The sequence below is a fragment of the Alligator mississippiensis genome, chromosome 11, assembly GCF_030867095.1.
Source record: "Alligator mississippiensis isolate rAllMis1 chromosome 11, rAllMis1, whole genome shotgun sequence".
In the NCBI taxonomy this organism is placed as follows: domain Eukaryota; kingdom Metazoa; phylum Chordata; order Crocodylia; family Alligatoridae; genus Alligator; species Alligator mississippiensis.
Genome location: NC_081834.1, coordinates 64,220,655 through 64,236,484, shown reverse-complemented (window position 1 = coordinate 64,236,484; position 15,830 = coordinate 64,220,655). Strand labels below are relative to the sequence as shown.

The window sequence follows — 15,830 nt, the reverse complement described above, 5'->3', positions numbered from 1 at the left end:
CGACTTGGCCCTGTGAATCTGGCCCCACCCAAGCCAGGTCATGGGGCAATCCCCACAGTGCAGGAGGGAGCAGGGCAGGGGTGAATGATTTGCCCCTGCTCCTATCACACTGTCTCCTGAGCTGTGGGGGTCTCGATCTGCCTCCCTGAAGCCCAGGTAAAGAAAACAGACAGAAACTAATCTGCCTGCTCAGCCAGCTGTGATCCCGGCTGCACCCCTCTCCCCCTGCAGCAGCCTGCAGCTGGGCTGCCCTAGGGCCTTACAGGCTGCCTGCGTTTGGGGGGGCTGAGCCCAGTTAGCACCTCCCCCCTTTTCACCGCCTATGCTCCTAGCAGTGCAAGAGCTGTAGCACCTCCCCAGACCTGCTGTGGGGTGAGGCAGTAGTGCCTGGTGCTGCCCAGCATTGGTGCCCTGGGTGATGGAGCATGGAGAGTCACAGGGGCAGAGAGGGAAAGGACAGGTCATGGCAAATGTGTGAACAGAACCCAGGTGTCCGGCCTCCCACCCATGTCCCCTCCTCTGCCTTTGTGCCCCCAGACACCAGATTCCTCAGAGCCAGGGTGGAAACCAGGCTCCCCTCCCCCAGCTCCATACAGGGGCTGGCAACAGAGCTGCTCCATTCCTTTATCTGCACAAGGCGCTCTCCAGCTCACATCACTTCTGGGAACTATTTTTATTTCCTGTTGCCTTGGCTTCCAGTGCCCATGCTGCTCTGACTAATCAAACCCCCTCCCTTCCTAGAGCTGGGGGAGGACACCAGTGTCCTGTTTCCCTGCTGGCCCAGCTCTAACCCACCAGACCCCAAACCACGCTCAGAGCTGGGAGAGAAGCCAGGATTCCTGGCTCCCAGCTCCCCTAGTCCAAACCCACAGACCCTGCTCCCCCTTTCACCACTAGAACCTAGGTGTCCAGGACTGCAGCAGCAGGAGGGGCCCTGCCCTCACACAGATCCTGTTGCCAGCAGACAGGTGCCGCCCTGGTACTAAGGGACCCTGGGGAAAGTTCCCAGTCTGGTCACAAGACATGGCTGGGTTGCAGCCAGGAGGAGGCTCAGAACTAGCCAGGGTGGGACACGGTGGGATAGGTATGCTGCCTGGTGACAGCTACAGCTCCCCAGCACCTCCCATGACGTCCAGCCTGACCCTCCCCACTGCTCCTGTGGCCTGATGTGCCCCTCCACAGCCACAGCCCCATCCCAGAGAAGCCTCCGAACAGGATGGGGAGAGAGCACATGCATTGAAATAGTCCCAAGCTGCCAGATGTGCACATTTATTCTCTAAAGAAGCTCTTACAGTCTTAAACTCTTCCTCCCCCTTTCTCCCCCCAAACAAAAGGAAAGGAAAAGGGAAAGGAGGAAAACAAGATTGTGTCCATTGGACCTAAGGCCAGGGAAAAGGACCAGAGCATCTGGGGCTGCACCTGCCCAGCCTAGGCCTCCTCTGCACACCCAGCACCAAGCAGCTGATGCCCCGGTGGAGTCTGGCATCCAGGACAGCAGCGGGGTGTTCAGCCACCTGGGCACCAGGTTAGATAAGAAATTCCTCTTATCCCAGTTTGATCCATGTCCTGATGGTGCTACTGGTGCGAGTCACCCTGTGGACACAGCCTTGTCCTGCAGTTGTTCCCAGGATGCAGAGAGCAGGCGCTGTGCACTGGGCAAACCGGAGCAGCAGACAGGAACTACACAAGCTGAACAGCAACTTAGTCCCTGCAAAAAGACACTGTGAAGTTTATGTTGTAGTTAACTTGGAGACAGAGGGAAGGGGGCTCCAGGGCACCGATTCATGCAAGCCCCTGCTCATTTCCCTGCTCTAAGACTCCTTTCTCCAGGGCATCTCACCTCTAACTTGTTTTTTCTTTTGTTTCAAACAAGGAACGTTGCAAAACTACAATAAGCAATGCCCAGAACACCCCTGCTCCCACCCCTGCCAGGCTGCAGCCAAGCAGAGTTTCCATGTCACACATGAGCTATGTGCTGTCCGAGGGCAAGGGGCTTTGTTCTGACAGAATCATGGCTAAAATGAAGGTGCAAATAGGCTGAAGTGCGTTGCTCTGTGTTGTTCTCTCTCCTCCTCCATGAGCCCCTCAGGAGGTGGTGCAGACTTCACCGGGATCCATTTAGCTGTGGGAACAAGACATGGGAGATGAAGGAGCCAGAGGGACTGCAGCACCAAGCAGGCACTGACCCAGCACTAGGCTCCATCTGAGATCACTCCCTGCACAGAGGGGGAAGAGATGCCCCCCCCCCCCCACAACACACCTCCCACTGACAGGTGTCCTGACCTGCACTAGCTCTGCTCCCAGCAGTGCTCATACTGCAGCCCCTTCCCAGGACCCATAGGCCCCAGAGCCCAGGCTGCCAGTGATAATGATGGACACCCCCACTCTGCCCCTCTCCCTTAGGAGCAAGAAGGCTGGTGCACACCCAGCCAAGCAGCTCTCCCACCACTAAGCCCCTGCAACTGCCCAGCCTGGCATGACCCATTGCTCTCAAAACTGGCTTGCAGAGGGGCAGCGTCTCTTTTGAAGGGTCCCTCAGGCCACAGCCCCCAGCACTTACTATTCAGGTAGGTGTTGGAGTGGTAGTGCTCCCTGCAGGGGGGAGGAAGAAGGGGGTTGTGTGAGCATCTCCAGCTCCTGCCCTGCACCTCAGGGTGCAGGGAGGCAGCGTAGGGCTGGGTGAAGCCCTCTGCCCATGAGGCTGCTCTGCACAGAGCCACACAGCACCGGTGACAAGGAGAGAGAGGAGAGGGCTTCACACTCACCAGGTGCTGCTCTGTACCCCACTCCCTGCCTCCCTGCAGAAAGAAGGCAGAAGTTAGCAATGCCATCGGCTGCTTCCACAACTAGGGACGGCTCTAACCTGGGGCCACAGCCCAGAAAGGAGTTGCCTGCCCAACAGGAAATGGTGGGCTCAGATGTGGATGCGGAGCTAGGACACCTGCACTGGGGGAAGGGGATGGGCCTGTGGGGCAAGGTTCACATGGAGCTCGGGAGCAGCCCTCCTGGACCCTCAGCAAGGCAGCCTCACAACACTGGTGCTGGGCTTTGGTTGCTGCCACCCCTGGGGCACGTGGACCTGGGAGCCCAGAGCAGCTGGAGAATCCACCGTCCCCTGTCAGCTCCCAACCATGGTGGTGATGAGCCCTCCCTGCTCCACACGCTGCCCCAAGGCCTGAGCATGTCCTGACCCCAAGGGCTTCACCCAGCACTTACTGAGGAAGGAAACAGCTGAGCCTGACACGGCAACAACAAGCACCACAGTGACAACCAGGCCTGTGATCAGCATCAGGTTGAACTCAGGCTCTGAAAGTAGAAAGGGGCTTGTGAGCAAGGGGACCCCAGACATGCCCCCACCGCTGCAAGGCACACATGACACCACATCTGTGCTCTGTGTCTCCTCTGCCCCCCCTCACCCCATTCCTTCCTCCCTTAACGGGGTCAGTCAGCCACTCCCTCCATTACGGTCTGGGGTCTCCTCTTTTTTATGTATTTTTTTTTTGCATTCCAAGCCAAATCCATTCCAAATGTGTGTGTCAGCTGAGAACTATAAGTGGGCCTGCTCCCGGCAAATATCCTTCACACCCACCTGAGACTTCAGATGTTTCCAAATCCTTTGGCAGGCATCCTACGTACAGGCCTAAGCCCAGAGACTTGGGGTTCGGATAGCCCTGGGTTTCACTTGCCCTTAGCCATAAGGCTGCAGGAGCGAGCTAGGGAGGAGTCTCCCATTTCCATGAAGTGGGCGTAAAGCCAAGATGTTCCAACGAGCAATGAATGTGGGAGAGTAACTATACATTACCTCCGTGGGTACTACCCCATGCCAGAAACGCCCCATGTGGGGGTCACTCACCCACCCTGCTCTTGTCCAAGGCCACTCTCAGGGCTGCACCCAGGCTCACGTGCTCCACACTGCAGGTGTAATCGTGGCTCCTGCTGGGGTTGATCTTGATGGTGGCCCAGATCTGGTAGGTCCCATCGCCACTGGGAAGGACCCTTGAGCGGCTTGTTTCCTGGGGCTGCGCCTCCCCGTTCTTCAGCCAGACGACAGCCACGTCCTTGGGGTAGAAGCCGTGGACCCAGCAGGACAGGGTGGTGAGTCCATCCCGGGATGACAGCCTGTCGTTCACCTGTGCCACAGGGTGCTCTGGGAGGGAGGAGATACCCATTAGATTGACCAGCCCACCTGGACCTTTGGGCCCGAGATCCCTGCCAGAAGGCTGGGCTGGGCCCCTGCAATGGGCCATACAAAGCTGTCTCTAGAGGTCATTTCAAGGAGGAGCAGATGGCACCAGGGTGGGAGCACAGGGGACAGGAGACAGCTGCACTGGGCTTGGGGCTGTAGGAACAGGGTCAAATACAGCTGATCTCTGTTCTCAGAGACACAGCTTGGGTACATGCACCCTGTGGGCTCTCCCCAGCTGGGGGGCCGGACCACAGCAAGCACAGGACGCCCTGTGTCCCACAGCAGTGCTGGGGTCTTGCTCAGTAGCAGAACTGAGACACAGCGTTTGACATCTCAGACTAGGAGGATGGGGTGGGCATTCCCCAGTGGGAGGGGGTGCCCCGGTCAGTGCTGCCCTGGCAGGGGTGACACCAGGACTCACTGCTCTGCAGCGCTGCCTTCCCGTGCTGCAGGTACTTCCGCAGCCACTCGATGCAGGTCTCCTCCATGTAGGTTGCTGCACTCTGAAGAAAGGCCTTATACTCATTTAACCTGCGCTGGGTGACCTGGGTCTCTGCTGGGGCTGCTGCCCAGGTGCGCTTTTTAGGATCATAGCTGAGGAAGTCTCTCCCATCATAGCCCAACTTCACATAGGCTCCAGGGCTGCCATCTTCACCAAGCTCACAGCTGTACATGAGCTGGAGAGTGTGAGACCCTGAAACACAGATCCAGGCCCTGGGTCAGGGTCACATTCTCAGAGGGGAGGGGCCACAAAGGCAGCGGCGGACAAAATACAGCCTATGGGACCGACCCAGCTAGTCACGTACTTTCATTTGTCCCATGGTGCCCACCAACTAATTGTTCCCCACACAGCCCTTCTGCCTACAAGGCTGGGAGCAAGGTGCCCACATACACATACCCCAAACATACCCTAGCATGCCTCATTCCCACCCTGCTGCAGCTGCTGGGAACCTGCTCTGCTTCCCTGGCATCTTGCTTGCTCTGGGAAGCAGGCAGGGAAGCAGCAAGGCCTGGGGTCGCGGGGGGGGGGGGGGGGGGGGGAGCTGTAGCTAGGTGGGATTGAGGAGCATCAGGGTGGGGCTGGCAGCAGCGCATTCAGTGTCTGTGCCCAGGGGAGCAGCAGCATGGAGATTGGGTGGCAGGGTGAGGAGATCCCCCCCCCCCAATTTCCCCCATGGTGCACAATCCCTGCAGGCAGTGGCATCGTCAGCAGCAGCAGAAGTGGAGGTGCTCAGGGCACCTGTGCCTGAGGCAGGCACTGCCACCCAGCAGCACACAGCTCTGGCCAGTGCTGCACGTTGCGGTGAGGAGCTCAGCCTGGCCTGCCCACCTCTATCACCAGAGATCCCCGTCACATACATGCAGTCCCCACACTTGCGTGCCACCAGCTCTGGCTCCATGCGCTGGAGCCAGCTGCCTGCAGTGCGCTTCTTGCCACCCAGGTCCCGGGACTCTGTCAGAAGTTTTTGCATTATTATGCAATCACCTCAATATACAGTACACAAACACAAATCACAACAAAAAGATTTTTTGCAATAAAATTAAAATGTTACAGTAGGTGTTTTTTAGTATATGATTTGGTTTTTTTCTGGTTCTAAGATGGCAACCCCAACTGGAGTATTTCTAAGGAGCAAGGGGAGGGACTTCAGGTGACAAAGGGCAGGGGTTAGGAGCAGGACTTCTGTTCCCAAGATGGCAACCAGGGGGCAGAACAACTGTTAAAGGATGGGGCTACCCATGCAGCCCTCAAAGCTCACCAAACCTCTGGATGGTTAAGCAGCCCTCCACCTGAAATAGTTGCCCACCCCTGCACAAAGGGTTGCCAAGCTGGGTAGGGGCAGAGCCGACCTTGGAGGCGGGGAGTGGGTGGGCAGGTAGTACTGGGACAGCTTGGGGGCTCCATTCACAGAGAACAAGGCCGAGGGGACAACTTGTGGCCCACGTGCACCCTGGGAACGCAGGAGCCCAGGGCTGGGGAGGAGCGGTGGGAACGGGGCTACAGACTCTGCCAGTTTACCTGGGAACCAGTGATGCATTTCAAATTGGTTGGCTGGCAGTTAACAACTGCTGACCTTCCTTGGATCAGGTAAATAAGGTATATGCAAGTTAAAGACTTCCCAGAAGGAGGGCAGCAACCATGATGAGGACTCGCAGAGAAGCCAGACCATCTGAAACTCACGGTCAATGAACTGCTTGCCTTCAGAGGGAATCTCCATCTGGATCTATATGACACTTGTGAGTAAGCTACCTGAGATCTAACTAGATATATAGTTTGCAGTAACTCAGATACGTGATCAAAGGCTACCATGGCATTGTTTGCTCTACGGTATTTTTCTGATATTGCTCTACCCTGTACCCTATTCCAAACCTACTCCCTGTAATAAATAAAAAGTTTTCCTCTGTACCTAGCATGGGAGACTTACTGAGAGAGGGTCTAGATTATGCCTCTTGGTCCCCTTGGTTCAGCTGACTAAGAGAGACCTCAATTTGTGCTTCAGACTAAGGGAAGCACCCCAAGTTCTTGCAGGGGGTCAAGTACGCTTCAGGTCTATAAAGCCCATGTACCTCATGAGACACAGAGCCACTAACAGACTGAGATTTGAGAGCAGCAGCAGTGTTACCCACATGCTTTCAGGTGTGCCCCAGGAAGGGGGTTAGCCAGACATAAGGCCCCCAGGGAGGCACTCAGAGCCTGGAAGGTGGTCGGGAACAGTGAGGTGGGTGGCTCAGCTCAGGAGCACCCCTTCTGGCCTGCCACAGCCCTGCTACCAGCAAGTATCCTCCACCTCAACCTGGGGCTTCAGATATTTCCAAGTTCAGCCTGGGAGCTCCAACCTGGCTGGGGTCATCTAACCCCAGCGCTGTTTCCTGCTTAGGGCAGGGGGTCAGACTCTATGGTTTACTGAGGTCCCTTCTGACCTGAAGATCTATGAATCTTTGGTGGGCAGTATACATGCAGGGCCAAGCCCAGAGGCCTGAGTTTTGCTTGCGCTCAGCTGTATGACTGCAGAAGCAAACTAGGGAAGAGTCTCCCATTTCCATAAAGTTGGAGGTGATGGGGCCTGGATCATGCACCCTACAGCTCCTACAGCACAGACGTCTGTGTCTCCATGGTCACTGCCCCACCACAGCCCTCACATGTCCAGGGGGTCCAGTCCTTCTCTCCTGGGATTCTCAACTCCCCCTTTGGCTTCCTCCCACCTCCCTCCCCCATTCTCCTCTTGTTCCTTTCTCTGCACCCTCCAACACCCGCTCCCATCAGCTGGTCCCTTCCTGTTCCTCCAAGCCCCTCCATGCCCTGCTCTCAGCCCTGGGATCCACACCAGCTCCTCTAGGGAACAGCAGCCCCTTCACTGCCTCCAGCCCCATCTGGAGCCCCTCTGACACTACAACCAGCTCCCCCTCCTGCAGTCCCAAGCCCAAACACCCCCCACATCCCTCTCACCTCCCTGCCTGTTGTGATACCACCTGCCCTTTCCCCATTTTGCCAACAGTCTCTGCCTGCTCAGCTCCTCACACGTGTAGTGGTCAGTGTTCTCAGTAGAGAGTTGAGCACCAGAGGGCAGGACACAAGGGCTTGGAGACAGTGACCCCAGGGAGGTGGGTTACAGAGGATGTTTGCAAGCAGCACTGAGGGGTGGGAGATGGCAGGGACACTGGGATCAGGTAGGGCAAAGGAAAAAGCACCTGCCTGCCCACGGCAAAGGGGCTGCAGGGAGAGTGGGGGGGTGGGGTAGGGGAAGGAAGTCTGCAGTGGGCAGAGATGAGCTCCCCCTTTCTGGGAACACAGGGCCAGGCAGGCTCCTTTCTGTGTGGGCTGGGGAAGGGCAGGGCATGGCAGGATAGAGGGTTCCAGCTAGACCCTGCAGCTGGCATGTGGGAGGGGAGGACTTGGGCCCCTCACCTGGCTTTCCTGGTGCCTGACACCAAGTTGCTCACCAGTGCCCTGGAAGACAGCAGCATCAGCCTTCCCCACACATGGGGCTGGAGCGTGTCAGAGCTGGCAACATGGGCCCTAGCAGCATGTGACAGGGCAGCAACAGCCCCTGGCTGACCCTTCTCAGGAAGGCAGAGTGGGTTAACACACCTCACCTGTCAGTGACACCAAGATGCTTGGAGCAAAGCTCAGGGAGCTCCATGTGACAGGAGAAAGCACGAGCTGGGGAGCTGTGAGCTGAGGCAGGATAGACAACAGTCATTCCCACCCCTATCAGGAACACAGGGTTTCTCTTTCCACATCAGCCTGGGGGCTCCAACCTGGGGAACGAGGGCTGGGTAGAGGTGTATAGATATATCAGTTGCATTATCGGCATTGATAATGTTAGCTTTCCTTTTATCGGCCACAAGCTTTTTTTTGCCTGTGTAGCTGATAATGTCACTGATAAATGCGATGTGCATGCTTACAGCCGCAGTATGCATCCTGTCAGAAATGCAGCCAGGCAGCTTGGAGAGTAGCACCGTGCCAGTAAGTCTGTTGGGGGGCAGGGGCATTGGGGAGTGCAGATGGAGGCCCCCATGGTGAGCAAGGGAGTGGGGCAAGGGCAGGGGAAAGGGCTGCACAGCCAGGGTGGTGAATATGACCCTAGAGCAGGGGTGGGCAAAATATGGCCCACAGGGCCCCTAAAAAAATGTAAGAAATTAATATTTCTCTGTCCTTGGTTCTTGTCAAAAACGCAGGGAAGCCCAGCGGGTTCCAACAACAATGGGGCCCGCCTGTCCCCCCAGCTGGAAGCCCCAGATGCAGTTTCTGGGCTGGGAGCAGTGGCTGCTCCATGTGGGAAGCTCAGATAAGTCGGGGGGGGGGGGGGGGACCCCAGGCAGGGAAGGAGCACTGGGGGGGGGGAAGCGCCCCCTTCCCTGCCCCATGGCAGGTGCCCCGCACTGCAGCTGCTTGTAGCCCGTGTGGGGCTGCCTGTGCCTGCTCCGGGCAGCCCCGCGGGCTGCAAACGGTTGCAGGAGGGAGCGCCCGCATTGGGGCGGGGGAGGAGCCGCTTTTCCCCCCACGCTCAGCTTTTCCCTGGGCTCCTTCCCTTCACAGAGAAAAGTGGCCCTTGCCCACCCCATGGATAGCACTCCCTGACGCAGGTGCTTGCAGCCCATGCAGGGCTGTCCAGAGCAGGCACAGGCAGCCCCAGGCCGGCTGCGAGTGGCCGCAGCGTGGGGAACTGGACATGGGGCGGGGAGGGGCTGCTTTCTCCCCCCCACCCAGCCGTGCTCAGCACCACTGCTAGCCTGGCAGTAGGGCAGGTTACAAGCTGGGGCTGAGTGTGGGGGAAAGTTGCCCCTCGCCCGTCCCATGCCTGGGACCCTACGCCGCAGCCACTTGTAGCCCATATGAGGCTGTCTGTGCCTGCTCTGTACTGCCCAGTGTGGGCTGTGAGCACCTGCAACACTGGGCGCCAGCCATGGGGCAGGCAAGGGGCCACTTTTCCCCATGCTCAGCACCAGCTTCTTCCTTGCTGGCGAGCAAGGGGTTAGGGCTGTGCGCTGCCCTCCACCTGTATTGCAGGGCAGGGGGGTACAGGGTGAGTGGGCGGGGAGCCAGTGGGAGCACAGGGCCCACACCAGCGTCCCGGGGCCAGTGCTGATGGGACCCAGAGCAGGGTGGCAGGAGCGCGAGGTTCCAGCAGGCAGGGGCTCTATGGAGCCAGGCCAGTTCCCCGCTCCGTGCTGGGGCAGCCCAGCCTGACTCCACAGACCCCTGCTAGCCTGTGCCCCACTCTGGATCCCACCGGTGCTGGCCCTGGGACACTGGTCTCAAGACATTGGGACGTTGGTCCCATGATGGTGACCAGGGGGTGGGGCACCTGTCAAGGGGTGGGGCACCTGTCAAGGGGTGGGGCTACCCATGCAGCCCTTGACAGCCTGCCAAAACTGGGTAAGCGGCTCTCTGCCCAAAATAGTTGCCTGCCCCTGCCCTAGGGCCAGGACTGCAACAGAGCCATGGGCAGCTTGCCCAGGGGGCAAAGGGGGATAGTGAAGGGGAACTGGCTTCCTGCTGCTGTACACACCCCCAAGGAAGGCGTGGGGGGCATGTCCCCTCCCGGATTTGTGTGTGGGGCTAGGGCAGGCTGCACCGACCTCTTCCTAGTGGCTGAGGGGGGAGCTGAGGTCAGGGAAGGCAGTAAGGTTGTTGGGAGGGGTGGCTACAGGGAGTTTTTGGGTGGCTATGGCCCCCAAGCCTTCCCATAGCACTGCCCTTGCTCGGGGCACTCCACTTGGGGCTCTGAGGAAAAGGCATTAGAGAGCAGTGACCCAAGCATGGGTGGTGCTAGGGGAGGCTTGTGGGGCTATAGCCATCTCAAAATTCCCTGTAGTCCCTCTCCCAGAACCACCGGTGCCACTGCCACCCATCCTGCATAGCTGAGCCTGCCCCACCCAACCCGAGGCCAGCCCCCCACTTAGAAGAGGCCAACGCAGCCCCTGGCTTTGAGCCTACAGTGGGCAGCACGCTCTCGCCCCATGCACAAATCCGGGGGGGCACATTACCCTTATGCCTCCCCCAGGTGTGCATGCAGTGGTGGGGAGCCACCTCCCTCCACACCCTTCCCTGGACAAGCTGCTTGCAGCTTGCTGCTCCATCCCACTCTTGGCCCATGGGGTCGCATTCACTGCTTCAGTTGGCCAGCGCCTACCCCTTCCTCACTCCCTGCTTCACTGTGGGGCCTCGATCTGCCTTCCCTCCCCCATGTCCCTTTTCCCCCCAACAGACTTACTGGCAGGGCGCTGTTCACCAAGCTGCCCAGCTGCATTCCTGGAAAATCAGCTATCGGATCAGTATCAGCCAATATGGCTGGCTAATAATCAGATATTGGTATCAGCCAGGAAAATCTTTATTGGTGCACCCCTAGGGCTGGGCTCCTGCTGCCAGGAGCCAGACAGCCTGGAGGCAGTTGGTGTAATAGGTGCCAAGTCACTAACCTGCCAGGCCAGGGAAGCACCAGAGCCCTGGTCTCCTGGACACAGGCCAGGGGACTTACACTGGGCGCACAGGAGGGGGAGGGTTCCCTTCACAGCCACCTGACTCCCTGGCTGAAGACTGAGCAGGTGCCCCTGCCTCTGCCTAAGGTGACAGCAGAGGAGCTGGATGGCAGGGACACGCAGACCAGACATGAGACAATGCAACATCCTTGCACCTCCCCATCCCGTGCCACACACCCTTGTCAGTCATCCCTAACTTTCAGTGTCCCTCACCGCCCTCCTGCCCACACCTTCCTGCCCACACTCACCGCCTGTCTGGTTGTAGCGAAACTGCAAGGTGCGAAGCTTCACTCCGAATTTCTGCTCCCAGCCCTGCAACGTCTCCGTTTCCCTGTCCCAGTAGTCTGGGTCGACGGCCCCCTGCACCCAATCTGCACGTGGCTCCACTCTCTGTGTTTCGCTATCATAGTGGAGAATTTGCTGGTCATCTACGTAGCTCAGGGCAGTGAAGGCAGGCAGGTCTGGGCCAGGATCTGACACTCCCGTGTAGAAAGACCGGTAGGAGTGGGAGCCTGTGGGAGAGTGACAGGGGTCAGCACTACTGGGGGCAGAAGCCAATACCCTCAGGTGCTCACTGTCAGAGTGGCTGCAGAGGAAGGACATGGAGCTGCCGGCCAGGCCGACTGGAAGCGCACAGCAGAAGGAGCAGTGGGGGCCCAACAGGACAGGGTAGAGCCAGCTGAGTGAGGAACCAATCCAGCAGGGCACAGGCCTGGCCTGGAGGGGCCACACACCCTCTCTCACAGGCCAGTTGTGCTGCACCACACCCTCCACCCCCAGTACAGGCACCCGCACAACCCACTCAGGCCCATCCTGCTCCTGGGGAGCCCTTGTGTTCCTGAGTCAGGACCTGGGCCCTGCAGCTAGGGCCAGAGCTCAGCAACACTCAGGCCTCAGTTCAGCTACACAGTTGGGGCCTGGTGCCAGAGGGACCCTGCAGAGCAGATGAGGGTCTGCCTGGATAAGCAGCTTCTCCTTTGCTTGCAACCCATCTGTCTTCCTCATCAGAGACGCAGCAGGTCCTGTCTTCCTGTGCCATCAGCAGTGCCCTGGGCAGCTACAGCCTAGTGCAGAAATGGCCACGCTGGGAGAGGGGAGGGTGCTGGATGCCCATCCATGGAGATGCTTTGCCCAGGGGTGGTCTCAGGGAGTGGGCAGCGCTGTGCTGAGGACTGCTCTGCACACAGGGTTTGGACTGAGCCAGTCATGAGCGCAGGGGGTATGTCTGGGTGTTTCAGACCATAGTAACTCCTCTGAAGGACACGTGCAGACCCATACACAAGGCCCTTCCTGCATGCACCTTTTCCTATTGCAGGAAACAACTGGAAGCCCAGCCACCCCAGGGACCTGCGATCTCATGGGGCAGCATGCTGCTGAGCGGGCTTCGTGCCCACACCCAAAGCCCTACATACACATGCAGATGAACCCTAAAAACACGCGAGGCTAAATTTGGTTCCTTATTCCTATTTGCTTATCCCCCATTCCCGGTTGCTTTTTCAAAGCTGACCTTGAACAGTGAATTAGAGAAGCTAAAGATTTAGGATTTCATCAAAAATATATATTTGCTAATAAAAACGTGAAATAATATCGCGTATCAAGTACACATCCTTGAATAAAGAGATGGGATTATGGGGCAAAATCCTTTTCAGGGGACACGTCTGAAGAAGTCTGAACAGGCACTGCACAACCCAGCCATGGTTTTTGCATGGCAGCCTGCCCACCGACGACCCTCAGGCCTGTGGTCTATGTACATAGCACTGAATAAGGAGCTGAGTTTGGGCTTGAATTATAGTTGAAAATCTTTGTGGGGTACCAAAGCACATGTCTCTGCCACCAGAGGAGTCTTCTGAGGAAGCCTAGGCCGAGTCCTGCCTGACCGGAAGCTCAGCTGGGGCGTGCCAGGCTGCCTACAGACAGACCCCAGGCCTCTGTACTAAATACTTAGCCCCAAATAAAGAGCTGGGTTTGGCTGGGATTACAGGTGGAAATGCTTTTCAGGTCACCCCAGACCACATGTCTCTGCCACTGGGGGCTTCTCCCGAAGAAAGTTTGGTGTGACCCAAAAAGGATTTTGTCTGGAAATCCAACCCTTTATTTGGTGCCGAGTACATAACGCGCAAGCCTGGGGGGCTCTCAGTTAGCTGGCTGGCATATGAAAACCAAGCTTTGAGTCGAGCGCCGCCCTGTGCGGACTTATTCAGGAGATCCCCCGATCAGGGAGATGTGTGGCTTGGGGAAACCCGAAGGGGGTTTGGCTCCAAAAGAAGACCCTTATTTGGCACAACGTACCCAGCGTGCAGGCACCGAGGGGTGCAGGCAGCAGGCTGGCACTTGGAAACCGAGCTTCCAGGTGGGCAGGGGCCTGCCCAGGCTTCTTCAGGAGCATCTCCCGAGACTTGGTGTCTGGGTTGACCCAAAAAACATTTCCACCCGTCACCCCAGCCCAAACCCAGCTCCTTAGTTGGGGATAAGTATTTAATACAAGGCCCAGGGTCTGCCAGTAGGCAGCTTGGCATGACTGAAGCCGAGCTTTGGGTCGGCCTGAACCAGCGAGCTTCTTCCAGAGAGTCCCAGGGGGGTTGAGACAATCGTTGGGGTGAGCCCGGAAGGATTTGCAGGGGTAATCCCGGCCCACACCCAGCTCCCGATTCAGTGCTGTGCACACAGACCACAGGCCGGGGCCATCCGCGGGCAGGCCGGCCGGCCGGCACGCAAAACCAGCCTCTGGTCCGGCAGCGCCTGCTCCGACCTCCGCAGGGGTGCCCGCCGTGTCCAAGCTGGGTCGGAGCTGGGCCCCGCGACTGCCCTGCGCCCCTCGGCCCGGCCCGGTCCGGTCCGGCCTCCGGCGGGCCCAGCTGCCCCCGCCGCCCCTCCGACCCCGCAAACACCGCCCCCGCCGCCCACAACCCCGGAGCAGCCCCCAACCCCAGGACGTGCCGGGCCCGGCCACTGCGGACACCGCGGCCCGCGCAGCCCCCGGCTCCTCCCGCGCTGCGGGCACGGCCGCTCCGGGCCGCGGGGCCGGGCAGGCAGCAGTGACCGGGACCGGGACAGGGCCGGACGCCGTCCCACCACACTCACCGCCGGGCCCCGCCGCGGGCACGGACACGGCCCCCGCGAGCAGCAGCAGCCGGAGCAGCAGCCCCGCGCCCATCCCCACCTGCGCGCACCGCGCCGCCGGCTCCGCCCTTTCCCGCCCCGCCCCGCCCCGCCCCCCCGCTGGGCCACGCCCCCCCGGTGGCCGCGAGCCGAACAGGAGCTGCGGGAAGGCGGCGGCGGCGGAGGGGCTCTCGGCGCGGGCCTTCCTGACGGCGCCGCGGGGAAGGGAGAGGCCGGGGGAGCCCGGGGCCGGGGGCTGCGACTCCCCGCGCCCCGCAGGCGGGTCCACGCCCGGCTCCGCGCGGGGCTCGGGCCTCCGGGGCAGCCCTGCCCGGGAGCCGCCCCGTCCGGAGCCCGCTGCTCCGTCCCGGGAGGGCCCGTGCGGGAGGCAGGAGCCCGGGGACGGGCACGGGGAGGGATGGAGAGGATGGTGCAGGAGGGGGCAGAGCCCAGGCGTCCGGGGCCCCCGACCCCAGCTCCACGGGGCCTGGCAGCGGTGCCCAGAGCTGCACATCTCTTGTCCAGACACCCCGCGCCAGCTCCCGGGAACGACTTTTCTCTCCCCTTGCTCTGTCTCCCTGTCCCGCACTGCTCTGACTGGCCAACCCGCGGGGGGAGGACCCTGGTGTCCTGGTTCCCTGCTGGCCCTGCTCTGGCCCACCAGGCCCCATGCCCCCTGTGCTCAGAGCTGGGAGAGAGCCGGGCGTCCTGGCTCCCTGCTCCCCTGACCCAGACCTCCTGCCCCTGCTCCTCTGTCCCGCCACCCCCCATTTCAAAGGTCAAATCTGCCAAATTCTAGTGGGCAAAGCCCGCGTCAAGCTCCAAATTCTGACTGAGCAGAGCTCAATTGTTCAAGTTTGTGTGGCTCTATCACTGAGCAAGTATCCTCCTTCCCAGACCCATCAGTCTGCACCTTCAGATACTCCCTAGATCTGTGGCTTGCATCCTATGTGCAAGCAGGGCCCAAGGACCCTGGGGTTTGGATGCCCCCTTGTCTCACTTGCTTCTAGCTAAAAGGCCAGGGAACAAAGCAGGGGTCTATATAAAAAACCTGCTCCCCTCCCACTGCTGGAACACAGCCCAGGTGTCTGGGACAGCGGCAGCAGCAGGAGAGGTCCTGTCCCCACACAGACCCCGCTGCCAGCAGACAGGCACCTTCCTGGCACTCTGGGCCCCTGGGGGATGTCCCTGTCTGGGCACAGGACATGGCTGGATCACAGGAGGCTCAAAACAGGCCTTACCAGGGTGGGATGAGGTGGGACAGGAGTGCTGCCTAGAGACAACTCCAGCCACCAACACCTCCCACTGCCTCCAGCCTTGCTGTGTGCCTCATCCCAGCCCCGTCCCTGAGAGACAGCTCCAAACACGATGGGGGGACAGAAAACCAAAAGCGCAGAGCCCCAAGCTGCCCCACAAGCTGCCCCAGACTGCACATTTATTCTCTAAAGAAGCTCTTACATGCTTAAACTCTCCCCTCCCTGCCCTACCTCCACCCTACCCCAAAACAAAAGGGAAGTAGGAAAGAAAGTTCCATCCATGGGGCATGGGGCCAGTGCAAAATGTC

At 59.5% G+C, this 15,830-nt stretch overlaps 1 protein-coding gene across 3 annotated transcripts; it reads right to left on the bottom strand.

The window, feature by feature from the left end:
• Positions 1-1,253: 1,253 nt before the first annotated feature.
• LOC102560511 (H-2 class I histocompatibility antigen, Q9 alpha chain) lies at positions 1,254-14,357 on the bottom strand. Of its 3 annotated transcripts, XM_059715308.1 has the most exons (8): positions 14,249-14,357; positions 11,416-11,679; positions 4,608-4,880; positions 3,854-4,147; positions 3,217-3,306; positions 2,766-2,798; positions 2,561-2,592; positions 2,033-2,122 (listed from the first exon to the last, which is right to left on the bottom strand). In XM_059715308.1, the coding sequence occupies exons 1-7, from the start codon at positions 14,319-14,321 to the stop codon at positions 2,564-2,566; spliced, it is 1,056 nt and encodes a 351-aa protein (XP_059571291.1). In that variant the 5' UTR covers positions 14,322-14,357; the 3' UTR covers positions 2,033-2,122; positions 2,561-2,563. The 3 variants fall into 3 exon arrangements, with proteins under 3 accessions (XP_059571289.1, XP_059571290.1, XP_059571291.1); XM_059715306.1 differs by lacking the exon at positions 2,561-2,592 and having other exon boundaries at positions 1,254-2,122; XM_059715307.1 differs by lacking the exons at positions 2,561-2,592; positions 2,766-2,798 and having other exon boundaries at positions 1,254-2,122.
• Positions 14,358-15,830: the final 1,473 nt, after the last annotated feature.

Bases quoted from the DNA above. Each gene is read 5' to 3' on its own strand.
- LOC102560511 (XM_059715306.1), bottom strand. From the start codon at position 14,321: ATGGGCGCGGGGCTGCTGCTCCGGCTGCTGCTGCTCGCGGGGGCCGTG. The intron at 11,680-14,248 runs GTGAGTGTGGTG...ACTCTCCCACAG, and splicing joins GCCCGCGGCGGGGCCCGGCG to GCTCCCACTCCTACCGGTCT. The intron at 4,881-11,415 runs GTGAGTGTGGGC...TCTGTGTTTCAG, and splicing joins TCGCTACAACCAGACAGGCG to GGTCTCACACTCTCCAGCTC.